This window comes from Lissotriton vulgaris, chromosome 2_1, assembly GCF_964263255.1.
Source record: "Lissotriton vulgaris chromosome 2_1, aLisVul1.2, whole genome shotgun sequence".
Classification (NCBI taxonomy): domain Eukaryota; kingdom Metazoa; phylum Chordata; class Amphibia; order Caudata; family Salamandridae; genus Lissotriton; species Lissotriton vulgaris.
This window is the reverse complement of record NC_141687.1, coordinates 1,641,266,309-1,641,291,053: the sequence shown is the minus strand read 5'-3', so window position 1 is coordinate 1,641,291,053 and position 24,745 is coordinate 1,641,266,309. Positions and strand designations below refer to the sequence as shown.

Sequence of the window (24,745 nt, the reverse complement as noted above, 5' to 3'; positions counted from 1 at the left end):
TGTGACCCATCTGTGTGCCCAGATCATTTGTCTTCCCAAATATTTAAAATACTTCGGCTCACAAAAAGGATCCTTCACAATTATTGCCAACTTAAGTAATTGAGCAGAACTACTGAATACGAGGCTTACAAAGCAGCAACTTACTTGGAATGTGGTGAGTCAGATGAGAGATCACCTGGTAGAGATGGGGTATCTGGCCTCCTGGGTTTCTGCATGCTGTTGCTTGGCAGGGGTCGCTCTCCACTAAGACGGTCATGAAGGATGCTCTCCCGGTTGAGATTCAAATCTGAATAGGGGCAGCCAGCTGCCCTACATATACAAAGAGAAGGGACAGCCTGCATTAAGGGTTATCCTCTCAGGACAGCTGCTTACCAGCTCGTTTTTCACAACCCCATTTCATACGTACTTGTGATGAGTTCCAAACCTAGGCCCTCGAATGTGACCAAGGCCCTTGCATCCGGCAGTTGGGCAGCTTTGGGCCGGTGCCACTGGAACATCATTGGTACCTAAAAGCACAAGACTGTGTCACAAAGAGAAGCACACAAGTCTTTTCAGCAAATATTAGTGCTACCTAGTGACTACCCGCCGGTTACTCACCAAGTATAGTAGAATAATGAGGTTGATGGTTACAAAGTATGAGTGATACGAAGCAAGTCAATTGTTGCAAGGGTAGTGACTGTAGGGAATTTCAGATCATTCTAAAACCAGTCAGAGAAATACAAATACCCCTATGGGCCCCAACATGAGACTTTAATGTGCAGGAAAACAGTGCAGTGTTTGGTTAGGTGATTGGCTAGGCAGATCAGACATCACTGGTAACTCAATGAGGACTAATCTTGTGGCACATACGCATGACAAACCTTTCAATAGCATTATGCTGGCAACCAGATTTAGACCAACTTCCTCAACCCACAACAGGGACTGTGTCAATTACCGCAATTGTATATACAAAAACAACTAAGCTCAATAAACAGCATTTTCTATTCACTACATGCATGCTACATTGCCAAATATTTATAATTCTGAAAGCAATAACTTAGGTTTGGTAATTACACTTAAAATTGCGAAACGTTTCTTTGCAGATTTTTCATGGCTTTAAAATCTGTGAGCATTAGATTGGGGAACTCGAATATTATTTAAAGAAGTAAGGAAGTGAGAGATACTCACCAGAGGTATTTGAGCCAAATAATATCAAAGCAATTAGTGTCAAGAGCTAGATCGGGCTAGGAATAGATTTAATCGGTGTCCCTGAACATTGTCATCAGGAACATGATTCCAGATGGGAGACAAGCAGACAAAGAAGTTGCAGTGGAATCCACTTTCATCAGACACAAAGGTGGAGCAGGCCAATACTTAAAAAAACTAGAGGAAAGCCGAAGTATAGACTGTGCAATAGCAGAGGCTCGATGGGTGCCGCAGTGGCTCACTGCACCCCTTTCCCACCTATGCCATTAGGTAGTATACACTAAACCAGACCAAACAAATACTCCATAAAGTTAAGTGCACATTGTAGGAAGCTGGCACTCTATATAGTGTACCAAGATGAGGTGCACTGTGCAGTGTCCAGGTATCCCTTAAAAGTGTACAGGGGCTAGCTTTAACAAACCCAAGTTGCACTATTTGTGGTAGTGTGATCAAGCAGCCCAAGGCGTATCATAGAGGAGTGTTAGGCATATGTTGCGCGCACACACACACAGTCAATAAACGAGGCACACATTCAGTGAGGAAATCGGACACTGTAGGAAACTGGAATTTTTGTTGGTTTGCAGTTGCCACTTTTTGCCCCAATTTTGACTACTAGATGCTGGTTTCAAACTTTGACAGTGCATTGAGGCCTGCTAACCAGACCCCTAAAAAATCGTCTAATTGTAATCAGAATGGCATGGACTATAGTGCCCCTACAAGTCCCTAGTAAATGGTACCCCTGGTACCTAGGGCATGGGTACAAATCAGGGTCCCTAAGGGCTGCAGCATGTCTTTTGCCACCCTAGGGGACCCACACATAAATTGCGCGCAGGCTGTCATTGCAGACAGAGTGTTATGGTGCAAACTATGTGTGAAAACACAATATAGCACACTCACTGTGTGCCATGTAAAGGTCACTTCGTGTAATATATGTTAGTCACCCCAACAGCAGGGCTTGTAGCCCTAAGGCAGGGTGCATTATATTACTTGTGAGGACATAGCTGCAGTAACAGATAATGCCTCTGTGCTTTCTAGTTCAATTTAATAGATCTTACAGGGGGCCAACATCCTTCAGACTGAAGCCTGAATCCCCCAAAAAAACCTGTGTCTTTAGTACGCATTTGTTCAGCACGCAAGTCGTTATAAAGACTTGCCTTAGGGGGGGCGCATTGGTGGAATGGTGTTGGATTTAAAGTCCAACACCTTCCCTACTGTTGCGCCTACTGGAGTTGGAATAGTAAATTAACCTATTCCAAAATCTAGTGCCCCCCTTGCGTACTGAACGAATGTGTACTAAAGACGCATTTGTTCTTATGACCGCGATGTGAAGGCACAAAGTGATTCAGGCTTGCGGAATACCGTCACACATTTGTTACAAGTGATTGGGGAAGCCATCTTAATTTATGTACTGGGCACTGGTCATTACGAGTTCTCAAGCTACTACATAATGGCTTTACTGAAACCTCTAGTTTTTGGTATTGTCTTATTAAATCTGCCCTGTTGCTAGTACATATTTTGTTATGACATGCACCCAGAGGGCTCCTTAGAGGTGCCCCCTGAAAAACCTACCACTATCTAGTGTGCTGGCGTTTCTGACCCCTTGCAGATGAGCCAACTCTGATGCCTGAAACAATACCTGCTTGGGAGGAAGTTCGTTCACACTGTCTCCATCAGGATTGCTAGTGATTTAGCATAACAAGGCCAGGGGCTTCAATATGCGACCCTGGCTTCACCCAGACATGGGAGATGCCACCCCCCTAGCCTGAGGCCCATTTGACACCAGGACAGGCATATAACTAACTATGCTAGTAGGCATGCTGTACCGCCAAGCCAGTTACAGGTGTGCTGCCTGATGTACTCCACGAAAGAAGGCTTCAACCGTCTTGTTTTTGGTGCAGTTAGGAACTCAGGGTCAGGGTTATGCCAACTCCCCACAGGAAGTGGTCATATAGGGTTCCACAGATTCCTCGTCTTATGAATACTGATTCCAGGCATCAGACTGGTTCAGAAAACTTTTTTCCCCAATACCGAATCTCCAACACTGTCAGGATCTGCCATGCTGCTCTATGTACTGCAACAATACTGCTTTGCGTCACAAAAAATTATTAGGGAGGACGGGGAGAGAGAAACTAAACTCACTTTCTTAGAACAGGAACAGGATATGTAGGAAGCTGGCTCTGTATATACACATATTAAAAAAGATGCATTGTGTGCACAGAGTCCAGGGAGTCCTCATTTGGATAGCAGAGGATAACGTATTGCGGTTCAGGGACACAGGCCCCAAGTCAGCACTGGAGGGGCCACCAAATAGTACTGAGACTGCAGCACCAGTTGCAGAGGGGCGGCCGGGTGCAGAGCGCAAAGGAGGCCTCGGGTGCCCGGTAGAAACCAATGGATATCCTCGGTTGGAGAAATCGGGTGCAGGCTCGGGTCAGAAAGCCGGTTGCATGACTTACGAGGTAAGTTAGATAGTGAGGGAGGGAGTGGAGGGGGGTGCGAGACACCGTTGGTTGGGCATTCCAAGGCCTGGGGCAGCAGGTACATGGTTGTCTTGGGTGTCAGGGTTCTCTCACCAGATCTGGTCGGGGGGACCCTTCAGGATGAGGCTGCAGGTGTCAAGGGGAGGTCAGGAGAGGTCGGCCAACGCTGGATCACATGTCAGGATCGCCAGGGAGACTTCACTGAATTGGTGGGCCACCTGGATTTGTCCTGTGGGTGTTGGGTGCAGAGAGGTGCAAGTGTCATGGATCTGTAGTCCTTGAGTTAGTTGCTTGCTGGACAAATCCGGTGTCCACATGAGAAAAGAGTCTTTGTTTAAGACAGCACAGGTCCCTGGGGTTCTTGGAGGTTGCTGGCTGCAGATAACAGAGGTTTCTTTGAGCAGGGTCCCTGGAGGAGGAGACAGGCCGACAGGGATGGGGCTAAGTCAGTCGTCTTCGTCTCTACTGCTCTTTGATCCTTCTTCATAGACTGTATCTGAGGAACAAGGTTCAGGTAAGCCCTTAAATGCTAAATTTAAGGGGGTTACGGAGGTCGGGGCAGTATACTGTGCCCTAGTGTGACGACATACCTATTCCTATTAGGCCTTATTCTCCAAACCAAAATGGAGAATTTTCAGGAGAGGGTTTCACCTCATCTCCTGGCAACCCTAGAGGAGTGCCACGCCAAGGTGGGCGCTCCTACTCTGCTTTCTAATTTTCTCACCTGTCCTGCTGTCAATATTGGGGCTTGGACAGGGGTGCGGGCATCTCCACTAATTGGAGCTGGCCAAACCAGCATAACACAAGGTGAGAGCCTTTGAGGCTCACCACCAAGTGCTGGTGCTGCTAGGGGGAAGTGAGAAGCACCTCCACCCAGAGCAAGCTTTGTTCCTGACCTCCAAGAGTACAAAGGCTCTCACCCCATGAGGTCAGAAACCTGCCTGATGGTGGCTGGCTGGCAGATACCAGTCAGCCAATACACTAGAAGTTGGTCATTTTCCATGGGACATCTCTAAGATGCTGTATGAGTGCATTTTATAATAAATCCAACACTGGCATCAGTGTGAGTTCATTATGCTGATAAGTTTGATACCAAGTCTTCAGCAAAGCCATCATGGAACTTTGGAGTTTGTATTGTATTGTGTGCCACCTCATATTTTTTCACCTTGTAGTTTACCGTATGCTACCTCATATCTATTTTTGTATCCTGCCCGTATATTATATATTATATCAGTTTTGTATCTTCACTTACACTATGTACTCTGTAATTTACCATATGTATTTGCTCTACCGCACACGCTTATAGTCCTGGCTGTGTTGGGTCATCACTTGCACCACCTTGATAATTTATAACTTATTAATGTGTAACCCACTGTACGCATTTGTCTTTCTGCATATCTGTACCACTATAGTGCATTAGGGCACTCTCCCATTGTACCCTACCCTTATAGATTATCAGTGTTATGCACTCTCCCATTGTACCCTACCTTTATATATTATCAGTTTTATGCCTACTCTTACACCTTATGCCTTAGAATTTACCGTATGTACTTGCTCTATTGCTCACTCTTATATAATGGTATGCTGCTTGATTACTACTGACACCTTGGTAATCTATAACTTATTACTGTGTAACCTATTGTATGCACCTGTTGTTTTGCACATTTGTTTTCCCGCACATCTGTACCACTATAGTGCACTAGTGCACTCTCCCATACCCATCTAACCCTTCAACGCGACATGGACTCTATCGGCAAACACACATACAAAATCAACTACCCACCATCACTCACCAAAAAAGCCGCCAAACGCTTTAAACACAACTTCCTTAGGTCACACCCGGAAACGCCCTTTGCTGACACCTACTTCTCACCGGCCAATGGATCCCTGAACACTGATATCATCTTCCACACCACACGCAGAGCACAATGGAGAAAAGCGTTCCGCACCCTACTCACCGTCTCCTCCACCAGAAAATCCGCACATAGTCTAACTCTCTCCATCACACCATCCCAAGTCTTCCCAGCCAGAGCCACCATCACTATTTACAATAACGGGATTGTCCTAGCACAATCGACAGACAGGAACCTGGAACTGCTAGACAACTTGTTCCCCACTTTCAAAGAACACCTCTCCAACTCACGGACAAACACTCACACCTCCCCCAGTCACACCAATCACGACCTCACAGCTACATACGCTTCATTCAGGGACATACCTACCACCCCTGACCTCCCATCCCCTACCCACAACCCCACTACCGCAACTCAGCACTCACACACAGAGACAGATCTCTCCCCCCCTTACACCGCTCTCTCTCCCGCCCCTTCTACCAATTCGCGGACCTCCACACATACCTTCAACACTCCTATCACACATACAGCGGGCATCAACACCCCGCTCGTCGCTGACAGCACAGCTACCACCCATAACACACCTAACGTAGTCCAGCACCAGAATAACACGCACTCCGACAAGTCCCCCCATTTATCCCCCCCCATTCTCAGTCCTCAGTACCCTCCAACCAACTTCGCAGAACATACCCACCCTCTTAATTTAACTCCCCCCCCCCTCAACAGGACCATCTCCAACCCTACTTCCCCTCCTACCCTCAGCCCCCATTACCCTCCCTACACCCCCACCACGGCTATCAGGCTCCCAGTCTACACCTTGACCCCCCCGCCTACCTCCAATGCCCTCACCCATAACACCAACCTCCTCGCTACCTCATCCACACCCCTCTTCCACACCAATGCCCTCACCCATAACACCAACCTCCTCCCTACCTCATCCACACCCCTACCGCCCGAAACCCCTTGCCCCCCTAACTCCACCCCTCACACCAACACAACGCAGACCTGCTCAAACACCATCCCTCTCTCCCACTTGCACACGAACTCCCTGGTCAGCCATTCACCCTTGACGGTCACCCCCACCCCCATCACCTGCCCTTCGATGGAATACATCACGGCCACCCTCACTCAGATCAAAGAAGAGATACACGCCATCAAAGAACTACTCTCCAAACACCCCATACACCCCCCACCCACCTCCACCTCCCCTCCCAACTTGTCCCCTACTCCGCCGGCTGACTCCCACCCTAATCACGCCCCTCACCAGGCGTCAATCCCGGCCCCCGCAACCCCTCACGCATCAACACATCCCCGCCCAACGTGTCCCCCACCCCTCCGACTAACTCTCGCGCTCAGCTAACCCACCCCAATCCGACCTCAATCCCAGTTCTTAATCGCAACAACCGCCCTCGCCGCACCCACAATTCTTCCTCTGACCTCGACACACTCGCCCTTCTCCGCTCCTATGACCCAACACCCGAACCTCACTCAACCACACCACACCGCAACATTCCCACAATACACCCAAATCCCCTTAGACCACCTACACTAAACAGCAGATCCTCTATCCCCGATAACCTTAGAAAAATACCTCTCTCCATAGAATCATCTAACACCCTCTACACACCCAGCCTCAAATGCACTCTTCTCAACTGCAGATCGGCCACGAAACATTCCGCCGCCATTGCTGAACTACTCTTATCACAGGACCTTGATCTTATCGTCCTGACTGAAACGTGGCTAACTGAATCCTCGACACCCATAATGGACATTCTGGTCCCTCCCAACTATCACATTATCAGGCTCGACAGAAAAGGCCAAATAGGTGGTGGAATCGCATGCATCTACAGGGACAACCTCTCTGTTCAGAAAGTCAACTCCACATCCCTACCATCCCCTACATCCTGGGAATACATCTGCCTCGACATCATTAGTGAGGGCAAACCGATATGCTCTCTTCACAGCATCTACCACCCACCCAGGGACAATCTCACCTTTTCCCAAGAAATCATGGATATGATCTCAACCAATTCCGGACGGCAGCTCACCCAAATATACCTTGGTGACTTCAATCTCCACTGGAATGACCGCAACGACGCGGTGGTAAATGGTCTTAAAAATTTCCTTGCTGCCCTTAACCTCACCCAAATATGCAACAGCCCAACCCACAAGAAAGGCTCTACCCTCGACCTGATCATCTCCAAAGAGGAATCTATCCAACTCGAATCCATCCAACCCTGTGACTGGTCAGATCATTATATTATCACATTCTTTATCAATGAAAAAGTCAAAGTCATCCCGGCTCAACTCTCCAAGCCCAAAGTCTGGAAAAGAGACTTGAAAAAACTCAAACCAGGCTCTTTGCCCCCTAACAGTTGCAATCTCTTACTCCCACCTACAGGCGCCACGGACGTCCAAACTCTGACTGACCACTATATCAACGCTATGACCTCTATAATTAATGAGGTCGCACCTATGCAGCTAAAAAGAGTCTCTACTAAAATCTCCAAACCATGGTACGACGGGAGTCTCAACGAAGATAGACGAGACATGCGAATGGCAGAACGGACCTGGAGATCAGCCCCCTCTGCAATGCACCTAAAAGATCTGAAGAAAAAGAGAAACGCCTACTTCAGGAAAATAAAACGCTCAAAATCGGACTTCTTCAGCCTCCAACTCGACCAAGCAAAAAACCGCCCGAGAAAACTGTTCGAGCTAATCAAGTCACAATCAAAAGAGCAACCACAACCACTAAACACTGGGCGTGAGGCACCCTCCTGTGAAGACTTCGCTGCTTTCTTTATCCAAAAAAACGACAAAATAAAAAGCGATCTCCTCATTGACGCAAGCCTCTACTCCAAACCCCAATGCCTAGCACCCACTGAACCAAAAAACAATGCTACATGGTCAACCTTCAGCATATACTCGGAAGAAGAAATTGGCAAACTGCTCAGCACCCTGAAACCATCCAATCACCTCACGGACCCCCTCCCTGCCTCCGCAGTAAAAGACTTTACCCCTTTTCTTCTCCCTCTCTGGACTAAAATTATCAACAGCTCTCTCCAACAAGGCAGCATACCTGACTCCCTCAAAGTTGGCCAGGTCACACCTCTACTAAAGAAACCTACAGCCGACCCCTCGGATCTCAACAATTACCGTCCCATCACCAATATCCCCACTCTCGCCAAACTGCTGGAAAAATGCGCACAACTACAATTGTCTAAACACATTGAGCAATTCGATCTCCTCAACCCTCACCAGTCAGGCTTCCGAGCAGGACACAGCACAGAAACTGCTATGACTCACATAATTGACGACGCACTTCAAATGCTAGACCAAAACGACACCTGCCTCCTCATCCTTCTTGATCTCTCCTCAGCATTCGACACCGTCAAACATGAGAATCTACTAGAACTACTAAACACAAGAATGGGCCTATCTGGAACTGTCCTCAAGTGGTTCACTTCCTTTCTTCACAACAGGTCGCAAAAATTCAAGAGCAACAACCTGATGTCCTCGCCAATACCTGTAACGCTAGGCGTCCCCCAAGGATCTTCTCTATCCCCAACTTTGTTCAACCTAGTCATGGAGCCTCTCACCACCTTGCTACAAGCATCCAATGTACGCTTTCACATGTACGCTGATGACACACAACTTTACCTCAAGTTACAATCACCCAATGACATCCTGCTCCTGAACTCAACGATCAGTTGCACCCAATCCTGGCTTGCCGATAACCACCTCAAACTCAATGCCCTGAAAACAGAGTTCCTTCTGATCTCACCTCCAGCTAAGATATCAACCACTCAACATTGGCTTAAACTCCTAACCGCACTCAATGTCCAACCCACCATCGTGGACTCAGCAAAATCTTTAGGCATAACACTCGACACTAATCTCAACATGCAGCAACATATCAGCAAGGCAACAAAGGGAGCGAACTTCCAGATCAATACTCTGAGGAAACTCAAACCCTACCTCCCGGCCAAAGACTTCCAAACTGCAGTACAAGCACTAGTCATCCCACAAATTGAATACGGCAGCACCACCCTCTGCGGACTCCCCCTAACTACTATCGCACCACTAAAAGCTTCTCTAAATGCTGCAGCGAGACTCATCACTGGGTCAAAAAAGTACTCCCACATTACCCCTGACCTGAAATCCCTGAATTGGCTGCCTTTGGAAGGCAGAATACAGCTGAAAATCGCCTGCATGACACACAAGGCGGTACACCTAAACTCACCCGGCTACCTCGCTCAGAAGTTGACAATCTCTGGGGGAATTAGAAACACGAGAGGCACAAACAATCTCCTGCTAAAACCTCGAAGATTCCGGAAGGAAAAAACATACAAGCGCTCCTTCTCAGGAATGGCGCCTAGGATCTGGAACTCACTCCCTCCCGAAACCAGGCTGATCTCCTCCACTACACTCTTTAAAAAAGAAGTAAAAGCTATCCTCATGGCTAAATACACTTGAGCTACTATTTCGAATCCTATTAACACCTTGCACCGTCCTGTATTACATGTTTGACTCTTGACTTATTTGTATGAGTTGTTTTATCATCCACATGAGTGGTTGTGTCACTTAGTAGTACTATTATACTGTGATTTATTGAGTTACTCGTCTGAATATGCTCCCCCTTGCACCCTTCTATGTAAAGCTTGATTTGCCTGTCTGACTTTGCTCCCTCATGTACCCGTCTATGTAAAGCGCTCTGATATCTGTGAAGATCTTGTTTGCGCTATATAAAACTCTTTAAATAAATAAAATAAATATTGACAAACTCCCAGCCCATGTACTCAATATGGCTTCACTGCATGTACAGTGTCCAAGAATGGACTCACACACTGTAGGGGCATACTTCTCATGCAGCTAAGCCCTCACCTGTGGTATAGTGCACCCTGCCTTAGGGCTGTCAGGCTGCTAGAGGGGTGACTTACCTATGCAACATACCGGTACACTCCGCACACGCTTGTGGCAGCCTGGTTATACTCGTTTACCACCGACTGACTAATCCGGCCTCCATATCCGAATAACTCAGGAATCCAATCACGTTGCCTTCCAGCAGTGGATCGGGGCCCCGACCCTGCATCTAACACCGGATCCCCACCGGTTTACACACCAGTGTGCCGCGACGAACAACAGACGTTCCACAACGTTGCCACAACCACACTGGATCTGATTTAATCGTGTTTTACTGATCACCTATATCACAGCACTCACGACCTTGGCTTTCCGGTACTGATGATGATCCTGACTAATTAAGGATCGAAACGCCGTCGACCATGCTTTTCCAGGGCAATCTATGGCGCACATCTTCCTCTGGTTCATAAAATTGTTTTGAATCTTGTGGAATTCATTTTAGGAAAGGAATATGCTACTTACCAGTATGCATCTGTTCTTGGCATATAGGGCTGAAGAGATGGCCATGCAAGAAAGTAAGAAATTAATAATGAATGCTACAGCTGCGACAGGCACCGGGGAGGAGGGTGGGCGATATGAATGTCAGCAGCCCTACATGCCAAGAACAGATGCATACTGGTAAGTAGCATATTCCGTTCGAGGCATTTGGGCTGCTGAATTCATATCTGTGCATAGAATGTATAGCAGTTTCTCCCTTAGCGGTGGCTACCTGTGCCAGCTGCAGCAGTCTGAAAAAAAGAGTTTTTAGAACAGCCTGTCCTACAGCTGCTTGCTGTTTTGAATGTACATCTACACAATAGTGTTTTGTGAAAGTATGTATTATTGACCATGTGGCTGCTCTACATATTTCCTCTAGAGGAATGTTTCCTAGGAAAGCCATGGATGCCCCTAGTTTGCGTGTAGAATGCGCTCTTGGGGGAACTGTTAAGGTGCGTTTTGCTTTAATGTAATATATTTGGATGCACTTAGCTATCCATGTGGCTAACCCAGATTTTAAATGGGGTTGCCTTGTGTTGTGGTGAGAAGGCAACAAACAATTGTTTAGTTTTTCGAAAATCCTTAGTTCTATCAATGTAGTATAGAAGTGCTCTTTTGACATCTAGTGTGTGTAGAGCCCTTTCAGGTACTGACTGTGGATTTGGAAAGAACACTGGCAGTTCTATTGTTTGATTGATATGAAAATGGGATACCACCTTGGGCATGCATTTAGGGTTTGTTCTAAGAACTATCCTATTTGCATGCATTTGGATGAATGGCTCTTGAATAGTTAGATTATTATGGATAGAGGGGTTCGACCCATGTGGTCAATGGGACCTGGGTAATAGGTTAAGATATATGAGGGGGTCCCTGACCAAACACACAACAAATACTTGACACTTCACTAAATTGTTTGAATAGAAACAACACAAAAATGATGGTGAACAGTGTTTTTATTATCACTGCACCAAAAATCTTCTATTGATTATGCAATTGCTAGTATAATATATACAATTCAAGTGCGCCCACAGAGGAAGGGGGAAAGGGTGCAAGGGAAAGGGTGTATTTCAATTAGTTAACATCACTAATCAAAAAAATCAATTAGGTACAAATCCACAACTGAAAACATCATTAACATTGATCCATATATTGAAGATCAAGAAAAAACACATGTTAAGCAGAACATATCACATGAAACAGAAACTCCCGTGGTGATTATTATTATCAATCTTGGGTTAAGGAGTTCATGTAGGTAGATGGTAGTCTACGTTTCGACCCATAGGTGTAGGATAATGGATCCTTACTCGCGGTTCTTCATCAGGACGGTGGGGGGGTGAAGGAAGGAGTGGGGCTGTGTCCTAAGTGTAAAGGAGGAAAATACGCTAATTACTTGAAAAGGTCTCAAAAGAGTCCCAACATAATTGAATTACGAAATGACGGGCAACCGCTGAATACGCCCAGCGGGCGGTTGCCCGTCTACGTTGCCGGGTTACCCAACCAGTTAATGTTTTCTGTCCTCATTTCATCCAACCTCCTTTTTAACTTCCTAATTTCCTTTGTAATTTTAATTATCTTGCTTTCCACTGGCCTTCGGGCCCTTTCGTAATTCAATTATGTTGGGACTCTTTTGAGACCTTTTCAAGTAATTAGCGTATTTTCCTCCTTTACACTTAGGACACAGCCCCACTCCTTCCTTCACCCCCCCACCGTCCTGATGAAGACCCGCGAGTAAGGATCCATTATCCTACACCTATGGGTCGAAACGTAGACTACCATCTACCTACATGAACTCCTTAACCCAAGATTGATAATAATAATCACCACGGGAGTTTCTGTTTCATGTGATATGTTCTGCTTAACATGTGTTTTTTCTTGATCTTCAATATATGGATCAATGTTAATGATGTTTTCAGTTGTGGATTTGTACCTAATTGATTTTTTTGATTAGTGATGTTAACTAATTGAAATACACCCTTTCCCTTGCACCCTTTCCCCCTTCCTCTGTGGGCGCACTTGAATTGTATATATTATACTAGCAATTGCATAATCAATAGAAGATTTTTGGTGCAGTGATAATAAAAACACTGTTCACCATCATTTTTGTGTTGTTTCTATTCAAACAATTTAGTGAAGTGTCAAGTATTTGTTGTGTGTTTGGTCAGGGACCCCCTCATATATCTTATTCTTGAATAGTTAGGGCTTGTAGCTCGCTAACTCTTCTAAGTGAAGTAATTGCTACTAGAAATGCCACTTTCCATGTTAAAAATTGTAAATCACATGAATGCAATGGCTCAAATGGTGGTCCAATTAGTCTGGTTAAACGAATATGCTACTTACCAGTATGCATCTGTTCTTGGCATGTAGGGCTGCTGACATTCATATCTGTGCATAGATTGCCGCCTAGTGTTGGGTCCGGATGATTCCACATTGTTGTCCTGGAAGAGTCTTCGAAGTATCACGAGATAGGTGGCTCCTCCCCTGGACTACATGGCGCATGGGCATCCTCTCCATCCTCAGATTGTTTTTCGCCATTGTGGCAGAGATGGAGTGTAGTACAGTAAGTGATGACCATGCTAAGAGTAATTCTGAGTGCTGCAGCCGCTACAGGCGCCGGGGAGGAGGGCGGGCGATATGAATGTCAGCAGCCCTACATGCAAGAACAGATGCATACTGGTAAGTAGCATATTCGGTTCGAAGCATGTGGGCTGCTGAATTTATATCTGTGCATAGAATATATAGCAGTCCCTCTTCTTAGCGGCGGCTGCCCGTGCCAGCTGCAGCAGTCTGAAAAAGTGTTTTTAGAACAGCCTGTCCTACAGCTGCCTGCTGTTTGGAATGCACATCTACACAGTAGTGTTTAGTAAATGTGTGTATGGTAGATCATGTGGCTGCTCTACAGATCTCCTCTAAAGGAATGATTCCAAGAAAAGCCATGGATGCCCCCAACTTTCGTGTTTAGTGGGCTCTCGGGGGAATCGTAATGTGCGCTTAGCCTTTTGATAACAAATCTGTATGCACTTAGCGATCCACCTGGTTATACCTGCTTTTGAAATGGGGTTGCCTTTCTGTTGTGGGGAAAAGGCAACAAACAGTTGTTTTGTCTTCCTGAAATCTTTTGTCCTATCTATGTAGTACATGAGAGCTCTTTTGACGTCTAGTGTGTGGAGCATTCTCTCTGGCACTGAATCTGGATTCTGGAAGAACACTGGCAGTTCTATAGTTTGATTCATATGGAACTGTGAAACTACTTTAGGCAGAAACTTAGGGTTAGTGCGTAGCACCAACCTGTTGGAATGAATCTGTATGAATGGCTCTTGGATAGTTAGTGCTCGAAGTTCACTAACTCGTCGTAGCAATGTGATTGCTATTAGGAAAGCCACTTTCCACGTCAAGAATTGTACCTCGCAGGAGTGTAGAGGCTCAAAAGGTAGTCCCATCAGCCTGGTAAGGACCACATTCAGGTTCCATACAGGTGCTGGTGGGTGTCTGGGAGGAATAACTTGCTTGAGTCCCTCCAGAAAAGCTTTAATGGCAGGCACCCTGAAGAGTGAGAGATGCTGCCCGTTTTGGATTTAAGCTGCTATTGCGGATAAATGTATACGAATGGAAGCATAGGCTAGATTGCATTTGTATAGATGTAACATATAACAGATGATGTTGTGAGTAGATGCATCTAGCGGATTAATGTCGTTGTTGGCACAATAAATGACAAACCGCTTCCATTTCGCTGCATAACATGCTCTAGTGGTGGGCTTTCTTGCCTCCCTTATGATAACCATACAGTCAGGAGGCAGGTTGAGGTAGCCAAATTCTAAGACCTCAGGAGCCAGATCGCCAGGTTGAGCTGTTGCGGATCTGGATGCTGAATGTCGCCATGGCTCTGCGTCAAAAGCCTGGGCGTGAGGTGTAGCCTTTGATGCGGTACAACGGAGAGTTCTAGAAACGTGGTGTACCATGGTTGGCGTGCCCACGTCGGAGCAACCAGGATGAGAGTCATCGAGTGTTGCTTCAGCTTATGTGCCACCAGCGGTATTAGCAGTGCTGGGGGGAAAGCGTACGCAAATATGCCTGACAAGTTCATCCATATCGCATTTTCCTGCGACTGTGGGTGTGGGAACCTGGCGGCAAAGCTTTGGCATTTTGCGTTTTCCTTTGTGGCGAATAGGTCCATCTCTGGATGACCCCACTGCTGGAAGTACGGGCGGAGTACCGATGGATGTATCTCCCACTCGTGCATCTGGTGGCTGTGCCTGCTGAGCAGGTCCGCCATCTGATTGTCCTTGCCTGGGAGGTGTTCTGCCATGAGGAAGATGTTTCTCTGAATGGCCCACTTCCACATGCTCTGAGCCAGATGAGACAACTGTGGAGAGTGTGTACCTTCCTGCTTCTTTATGTAGTACATGGCCTTCATGTTGTCCGTCTGGATCAACACTACCTTGTTGCACAAATGTACTTTGAATGCTTTCATCGCCATGAAGATAGCCATCAGTTCCAGAAGGTTGATGTGCATCGTCTTCTGCTGTGCTGTCCATAGTCCCTGCACTGTGTAGTGGAGTACATGAGCTCCCCATCCCTGGAGAGATGCGTCCGTCGTCAGTATAATCTGTGGCACAGGCTCCTGGAACGGTCGGCCCCTGCAAAGGTTTGTGGGTTCCACCAATGCAGAGAGTTGTATGAGCAACCGGTCACCAACACTAGGTCTTTTAAATGCCCGTGAGCCTGATTCCACTGACGTGCCAAGCACTCCTGAAGCGGACGCATGTGTAGTCTCGCGTGCGGGACTATGAAGGTACAGGAGGCCATCATGCCTATCAACTGCATGAACACTCGTGCTGGGAGCGAGTGTTGTGGTTTGAATTTCCGTATCAGCAATTGCATGCTGTTGATCCTCACTAAATTTGGCTGTGCTTTGGCTGCCAGAGTGTCTATTGTCGCGACCAAGTACTGCCGTACGTGGGCGGGCTGAAGGTGGGACTTTGGATAATTCAGTGAAAACCCTATATCGTGAAGAAGGTGAATGGTGTGGGGCATGTGGGTGGCACATTGCTGGGCCGACTTTGCTTGGATAAGCCAATCGTCCAGATAAGGGTAGACGTGAACGTTCTGTCTCCGTACGTGTGCTGCCACTGTCGCTAGGCACTTGGTAAACACTCTGGGTGCAGTTGTCACTCCGAAAGGGAGGACCTTGAACTGATAATGCTGATTCTGAATGGTAAACCTGAGATATTTTCTGTGTGACGGGTGTAGCGGTATATTGAAATATGCATCCTTCAGATCTAGTGTTGCGAGGAAATCTCCCTGACTGAGAACCTGTCTGACTGAGAACCTGCTGTAATGTGAGCATGTGAAAGTGTTCTGACAGGATGTACTGGTTTAGGGGCCTGAGGTCCAGTATGGGTCTGAGGGACCCATCCTTTTTTGGGATCAAGAAGTACAGCGAGTACACCCCTGTACCCCTTTGTTCCACGGGCACGAGCTCTATGTACACCCCTGTACCCCTTTGTTCCACGGGCACGAGCTCTGTGGCTCCTTTTTGCAGCATGCTGACTACCTCCTGCTGCAATAACTGTATATGCTCTGCGGACATAGGACGGTGTCTTGGGGGTATGTTGGGTGGAGCGGATGTTAACTCCAGACAATAACCGTACTGGATCAGCTGCCTCACCCACCTGTCTGGATGGATTTCTAGACCGGCAGGAACTGTTGTAGTCTCCCCCCGACCGGTGTTATATGGTCGGGGGGTAGTGACAAGACATCACTGTTTGTTAGTGGCGGAGGATCGGGAGTTGTTGTTTCCACGACCTCTGCCCTTGGTGCTGTTTCCACGATAGCCACCCCTATTGTTCCTGTTGTAGGTGGACTGCGTGCCTCCTTTACTGTATTGTGTCTGCTGGGATACCTGGCCTCTGGAAGCTCCTCTATTGTTGGAGCGACGAAAAGAACCACCCCTGAACTGCTGCGACTGTAGAGCCCCCATAGACTTTGCAGTCTCTGTGTCCTTTTTTATTTTTTCTAAGGTGGTGTCCACTTCTGGGCCAAACAAGTAATCAGGGTTAACTGGCTGATTGAGTATGGTGGTTTGTATCTCAGGCTTGAAGCCGGAGATTCTCAGCCAGGCGTGTCTTCGTAACATAACGCTTGTATTAATAGCCCTGGCTGCAGTGTCTGCTGCGTCTAGCGCACACTTAATAGATGCGTTGGATATAAATTTCCCTTCTTGTATTAGCATTTCTGCTGCCTCCTTATACTCATCTGGCAAATGTTTCAACAGGGTCTCAAGTGTATCATAATGAGCCCTGTCATATCTGGCTAAGAGTGCCTGTGTGTTGGAGATTCGCCAGACATTGGCCGCTTGAGCTGCCACCCTTTTCCCTGATGCTTCTAGCACTTTAGATTCTTTGTCAGGGGGAGGAGCATCACCCGTGGTCTGAGAGTTCGCTCTTTTACGAGCATTTGAAACAACCAGAGAGTCCAATGGCAACTGTCCCCTGATATACGTAGGGTCCACAGGTGCTGGTTTGTATTTTTTTTTCAATTCTGGGGTTTATCACTCTCGCCCTTGTGGTCTCCCTAAAGATGTCTCCAGCGTGTTTCAAGACACCTTTAAGCATGGGTAGAGTCTTGACAGTTCTCTCTGAGGTTGAGAAGGTGTCAAATAAAAAATCCTCTTCAATAGGGTCAGCATGGAGTTGGACATCGTGATTTTTTGCCGCCCTCTCAATAAGTGCGTTAAACGCAGCCGTGTCTTCTGGAGGTGAGGTTTTAACAGCATAGGTATGACTGTCAGGGGCATTTTGTGGCTCCCCTGGGTCAACAGTGTCTGCCCAGGGTTCAGTGTGGTCTTCTGGATCAGTGTCTACAGGATAACTGTAATCCTCATTGTCACCATCCCCTACATCCACATCTTAATGTGTGGGTGAAAAAGGATCAGGTTCTTGTCCATATTGTTGTAGAGGTTCAAAAAGAAGAGGTGATGTGGCAGAGTCCCTCTTCTTCTTTAATGGAATTTTATACGACTCCATAGGCTGTTCTGGGGCGATCTTTCGCTTGAAAATGGAAAGTCTACCAGTCTCAGCGTCGATGAATTGCCTCGACTGATCTTCCTGTAGAGGCTGTCGATGCTTGGTGGCCCCTTCCGTAGTTGTAGGCTTCGGCCCCATGGACACCTTCTTGGCCGATTCGATGCCTGTCTTAGGGGCGAACGCCTTAGGTGCCACTGGCGGCGGCAGTGTAAACTTAATCGGTGCCGACATCTTTGGAGGTTTACTGACGGTCTTCGGGGGTTGAGTGGCCTTCGGTCTGGCAGCACTAGCCTTCTCCTTAATGCGTTGCAGCGAGTCCGACACCTGCTTCGAAAAGGAGGCGGATGGTTGTGTTGACTTGACGGGGTCCTTAGAGCCACTGCTTGTCATGGACTCGAGGTCTTTACCGACCTTTGCTTTGTCGAGTCGACGCTTAGGATCGAGAACGTTCTGTGTTTCGAGTCCTTTGTTTGTGTCGACGGTCTTCGGCGCCGACTTCTTCGGGTCGATGTCCTTGACCTTTTTCTTCGGTGCTCCGGCTTTCGGCTTAACACCCTTTAGCGACCTCTCCGGGTCGATAACACTCTTCTGTTTTGTTGGAGCCGATGGTTCAGAAGCCTTCGATCCGATCAAAGTAATGTATACTTTCGGTTTCGATTTTGTCTCCGGTGCTTTCATTTTAGTAGTCACTGATGTTTTTGGTTTCGATTTTGATCGATCAACCGATGGCTCTTTGGAAATGTCCGTAGCCGGGCCTTGAGGCGAGGCTGTAGAACTATGCGTTTGATCTTGGGTAAGGCCATGTGGCGATCCCTCGACCTGAGCCTTATAGAGTGTTCTAGTCTCGGCCCCCATATCAACGGTTGGGCCTAGCTCCTCGCTCGAGCTATCTTCTACTGCCCCAAAGGCCTCATCGTCGTCTCCTACCTCGTCGACGACGTCTTCATTGTCGACCATTTCCACATCCGCGTCGTAACTGGAGTCGATCTCTGATGCAGGATCAGACAGGTTCTCTTGAATTTCCTGCTTGACTCCCTCATCATCCTCGGCATCGAAGATGTTCACCGGGTCAGGTGCCGTCTGCTGGGCTTCCTTCCGCGCCGCGCGTCGAAGGCGAATCGTCTTCTTGGATCGGAACCGAGAACAAGCCATACAGCTGGCTTCATCGTGATCCGGAGACAGGCACTTGTTGCACACCGGGTGGACGTCGATGTGAGGATACTTGGAGTTGCAAATGGGACATCTCTTGAACAGGCTCTGTTCCATAGTGGATCGTCGATAAGGCCTCTGGCGTCGACCGGGCCTTCAGTGCTGAATAGCTACGCGGCTCTTCTTGACGTCCAGCTCGAGGACAGAGCTGGAACAAGTACTGGGCACCGATCGCAAAGACAATACCGACGGTAACTAAAGGCCTTTTGGCCAAATATAAAGTTTTTTATCGATTCCGAACTTGAGTTAACAATAGGATGGAGAGGATGCCCATGCGCACTGTAGTCCAGGGGAGGAGCCACCTATCTCATGATACTTCGAAGACTCTTCCAGGACAACAATGTGCAATCATCCGGACCCAACACTAGGCGGCGATCTATGCACAGATATGAATTCAGCAGCCCACATGCCTCGAACACAACGTTTAGGTTCCAGACAGGTGAAGGTGGGTATTTTGGGGGAATTATTCTTTTGAGTCCCTCCATGAATACCTTAATTGCAGGTACTCTGAATAGCGAAAGATGCTGTCTGTTCTGAAGATAAGCTGCAATGGCAGCTAAGTGTATTCTTATAGATGAATAGGCTAAATTGCAACGAAGTAGGTGCAAAAGAGAGCAAATTATATTTTGCGTTGAAGCATCTAGTGGGTTTATGTCATTGTTATTGCAGTAAATGACAAAATGCTTCCACTTCGCAGCGTAACAAGCTCTGGTTGTAGGTTTTCTTACCTCTTTGATAATGTTCATACAGTCAGGAGGTAAGTTTAGGTACCCAAACTCTAAGACTTCAGGAGCCAGATTGCAAGGTTCAGTTGTTGCGGATCTGGGTGCTGTATGTCTCCATGGCTCTGGGTGAGTAGAGTGGGTGTTAGCCGCAGCCTTTGATGAGGCACCACGGAAAGTTCTAGGAATGTTGTGTACCATGGTTGCCTCGCCCATGTTGGAGCAACCAGGATCAAGGTCAGTGAATGCTGGCGTAGTTTGCGTGCCACTAGCGGTATTAACGGTGCTGGGGGAAAAGCGTACGCAAATCTGCCTGACCAGTTCATCCATATCGCATTGCCCTGCGATTGCGGATGTGGAAACCTGGCGGCAAAGTACTGGCATTTTGTGTTTTCCTTTGTGGCGAACAGGTCTACCTCTGGTTGTCCCCACTGTTGGAAGTATGGTTGGAGCACTGTGGGGTGAATCTCCCACTCGTGCAGCTGTTGGCTGTGTCTGCTGAGCAGATCCGCCACTTGGTTGTGTTTGCCTGGGAGGTGTTCCGCCATGAGAAAAATGTTTCTTTAAATGGCCCACTTCCACATGCTTTGTGCTAGATGTGATAGCTGTGGAGAGTGTGTTCCTCCCTGTTTCTGTATGTAGTACATTGCTGTCATGTTGTCCGTCTGGATCAACACAGCTTTGTTGCATAAATGTACTTTGAACGCTTTCATGGACAGAAAAATTGCCATAGTTTCCAGCAAGTTGATGTCCATTTTCTTTTGTTGTGCTGTTCATAGGCCTTGCACTGTGTACTGAAGGACATGGGCTTCCCATCCTATCAGGGATGCGTCCGTTGTCAACACTATTTGTGATACAGGCTCTTGGAACAGTCGACCCTTGCAAAGGTTTTGTGGATTCCACCAATGCAGAGAGTTGTATGCACGACTGGTTACCAACACCAGGTCTTTCAATTGTCCTTGAGCCTGGTTCCACTGCCGTGCTAAGCACTCCTGTAACGGACGCATGTGTAGTTTGGCATGAGGGACTATGAAGATGCAGGAAGCCATCATGCCTATGAGTTGCATAAACACTCGAGCAGAGAGCGAGTGTTGAGGCTTGAACTTTTTGATTAGTAGCTGCATACTGTTTATTCTTGCAGCGTTTGGGTATGCCTTTTCTGTCAGAGTATTTATTGTTGCTCCCAGGTACTGCTGTACATGGGATGACTGAAGGTGAGATTTCTGGTAGTTTAACGTGAAGCCTAGGCTGTGCAGTTGGTGAATTGTTTTGGACATGTGGCTGGCACACTGCTGGTCTGACTGTGCTTGTATTAGCCAGTCGTCTAGGTACGGGTAGACGTGAATATGTTGTCTTTTTAAATGTGCAGCCACTGTCGCTAGGCATTTTGTGAACACTCTTGGAGCTGTTGTTACACCAAATGGAAGGACTTTGAACTGGTAATGTTGATTTAATAGCGTGAACCTGAGATACTTCCTGTGAGCTGGATGTATCGGGATATGGAAATATGCGCCTTTGAGATCTAAGGTTGCGAGGAAGTCTCCTTGCTGCAACAGTGGTAACACCTGTTGTAGAGTGAGCATATGAAAATGGTCTGATAAGATGTAATGATTTAGGGGTCTGAGGTCCAATATTGGTCTGAGAGACACGTCCTTTTTGGGGATGAGGAAGTATAGTGAATATACTCCTATACCTTGATGTTCTAATGGTACTAGTTCTATGGCCCCTTTTTGCAGCATGCTGATGACTTCTTGCTGCAATAAGTTGAGGTGTTCTACAGACATAGGACTGTTTTTTGGAGGTATGTTGGGTGGTGTGGAGGTTAGCTCTAGGCAGTAGCCATTTTGGATAATTTGCCTAACCCACTTGTCTGTAGTGATGTTTTCCTAGACTGGTAGGAATTGTTGTAATCGTCCCCCGACCGGTGTTATATGGTCTGGGGGTAGCACTAAGGAGTCACTGTTTAGTATTGGTAGAGGATCTGGTGGTGTTGTTCCCTCGTCCTCTGCCTTTGTTGTTATTGCCTCGGTATCCACCTCTATTGTTCTTATTGTAGGTGGTTTGTGTGTTTCCCTTGTAGCATGTGGTCTGCTGTGATGAGTTGCCTCTTGCAGCCCCCCTGTAACTTGAGCCACGAAAGGAGCCTCTATGTTGCTGTGACTGTAGGGCTCCCTTAGACTTAGCCGTCTCAGTGTCTTTTTTCATTTTGCCCAGTATTGTATCTGCTCCTGGACCAAATAAGTAGTCAGGGTTGACTGGCTCGTTTAACAAAGTGGACTGGACTTCGTTTTTAAAACCAGAAATGAGTAGCCACGCATGTCTCCTGATCATAACACTTGTGTTAATAGACCTGGCAGCTGTATCTGCTACATCTAAGGAACATTTAATGGAGGCGTTAGAGATTAGCTTTCCCTTCTGTACTAATTGTTCAACCTGTTCTTTGTAAGCATAAGGTAAATACTGGAGAAGTGTTTGTAAGGTATCATAGTGTGCCCTGTCATACCTAGCTAACAGGGCTTGCGTGTTAGATATTCTCCATATGTTAGCTGCCTGTGCGGCTACCCTTTTTCCCGAAGCCTCAAAGATTTTTGATTCTTTGCTAGGAGGTGGAGCTTCCCCAGTAGTTTGAGAGTTTGCACGTTTACGTGCATTTGCCACCACTAAAGAATCTAAAGGCCGTTGTCCCTTAATATATGTAGGGTCTAGTGGCGCTGGCCTGTATTTCCTCTCTATTCTTGGGTTAATGACCCTTGCCCTAGTGGTATCTTTAAATATCTCTCCTGCATGTTTAAGTACCCCTTTCAACATAGGTAGTGTTTTAACCGTTCTTTCTGATGTGGCAAAAGTGTCAAAGATGAAATCTTCCTCCACAGGGTCTGCATGCACCTCCACATTGTGATGGAGGTCTGCCCTTTCGATTAATGAATTAAAAGCAGCTGTGTCCTCTGTAGGAGAAGGCCTAGCAGGGTATGCAGGTGTATCAGGAATGGGTTGAGAGTCACCAGGATGTACTGGGTCAGCCCATGGTTGAGTGTGACTGTCTTGGTCAGCTTCTACTGGGTAGCTGTATTCCTGATCATATTCCTCATCCACCTCTTCATCTGAGTGTGTGGGTGTATATGAGTATTGGTTAGGCCTAGATGGCTGAATAGGCTCAAATAGAATAGGTGAGGTAGAACAGTCCCTTTTCTTTTTGAGTGGTATAGTGTAAGTCTCTTTTCTGATTTTCCTCTTGTAGAGAGTGACTTTCCCAGAGTTTGGGTCAATGTAAAGTTTTGACTGTTCAACTGATTCAGGGTCTGGATGTAGGACTTCCTGTTCAGCAGTTGTGGTTGTTTTAGCCAATGTCTTTTGCTTAGTTTGTTTTGGTTCTATGCCGCTTTTTGGGTCGCCCGCCTTTGTTTTCGAGGAAGGTGGGAGGCCAAACTTAATCGGTCCGATGTTTTTTTGTGGCACTACAGTTTGTTTCTGTAGTGCTTGTGTCTTTGAAGCAGAAGTTTTTCCTGTGTCGACCGTTTTCTTCCGTTCGATTATGGCCTTGTGTTCTTGTGTCGATTTCGGAACCGATGGTTTCGGATGGACGCCCTTTGGTGTTGGTTCGATGGCCTTTTTTGGCTTGATTGTCTTGGGCTCAATTGTTTTCTTTAGCGGAGCCAATGGTTTGTCGCCTTTTAGTTTGGGGTCGACAAACTTCTTTGAGTCTCTTTTTTGTGTTGTCGGCCGTCGACACCGATGTTTTCGGTTCGACGCCCTTTTGTTTTGGAGTAGATATAGGGCCGCTGGTTTTAGGCTCGACGACCCTTGTATTCGACGCCGATGATTCGATATAGTTCAGCCCGAAGACTGTATTGTCGACGAATTTCTTTGGTGTCGACTCTGATGGATCGACGTAGTGTGGTCCGAAGACCGTGTAGTCGATCAGTTTCGGTTTAGTTTTCGTTTTGTGTTCCACCATTTTTGGTTTCGATATCACCAATCTCGGAGTACGTTGATCCGATGGGTCTTGGTGAATATTCTTAGCCGGGCTGTATTGCGGGGCTATAGAATGTCTTTCGAGATCTTGGCTAAGGCCTTGTGGCGATGCCTCGACCTGAGCCTGTGGAACCATGGAGGTAAAGGTATATGCCCCCGTACTCACGGTTGGGCCCGGTTCATCACTGGAGTCGTCCTCTACGGCTCCCATCCCTTGTTCGTCGTCCCCTACCTCGACCATGTCTTCTTCCTCTTCGATGTAGTAGTCGGAGTCATGCTCCGATTCTTGATCCGACAGTTGTTCGTATTCTTCGGCCTCGACAAGATCTTCTTCGTCGCCGAAGATATTGTCTGGCTCTGGTGCTTGTTTCGGCATGATTAGTCTAGCGGCCTGTTGAGTCCGAAGTGTCTTTTTAGATCGAAATTGAGCACAGGCCAGGCAGTCGGATTCATTATGTTCTGGAGATAAACACTTGTTACAAACGAGGTGTTTATCGATATGTGGGTATTTAGAGTTACAAAGAGGACATCTTTTAAATAGGCTCCGTTCCATCGACGACTGGTCGCGTGGCGCCGAGAAGGCCCGCGGCCCGATTCGACGTCCCAAGGTGATTAAAGTTTGTAAAGAAGCTGTCGGCACCGATTCAAGACAATACCGACCTTACCGAAGGCCTTTTGGCCTCTAGAAAGTGTAGTTTTGATTCCGAACTTCGAGTAAAGGAAAGTACATCCGAACCCAATGGCGGAAAAAAACAATCTAAGGATGGAGAGGATGCCCATGCGCACTGTAGTCCAGGGGAGGAGCCACCTATCTCGTGATACTTCGAAGACTCTTCCAGGACAACAATGTGCAATCATCCGGACCAAACACTAGGCGGCGATCTATGCACAGATATGAATTC

General features: G+C 47.1%; 1 protein-coding gene across 4 annotated transcripts in view; it reads right to left on the bottom strand.

Moving 5' to 3' along the window:
* Nucleotides 1-24,745, bottom strand: part of L3MBTL3 (L3MBTL histone methyl-lysine binding protein 3) — a 713,216-nt gene that overhangs the window by 146,395 nt on the left and 542,076 nt on the right. For all 4 annotated transcript variants that reach the window (XM_086957521.1, XM_086957523.1, XM_086957520.1 and 1 more), the window contains exons 16-17: nucleotides 407-506; nucleotides 145-309 (exon numbers count right to left, since the gene is read on the bottom strand). In XM_086957521.1, the coding sequence (XP_086813647.1) occupies nucleotides 145-309; nucleotides 407-506 (265 nt within the window). The remainder of the gene's footprint in view (nucleotides 1-144; nucleotides 310-406; nucleotides 507-24,745) is intronic.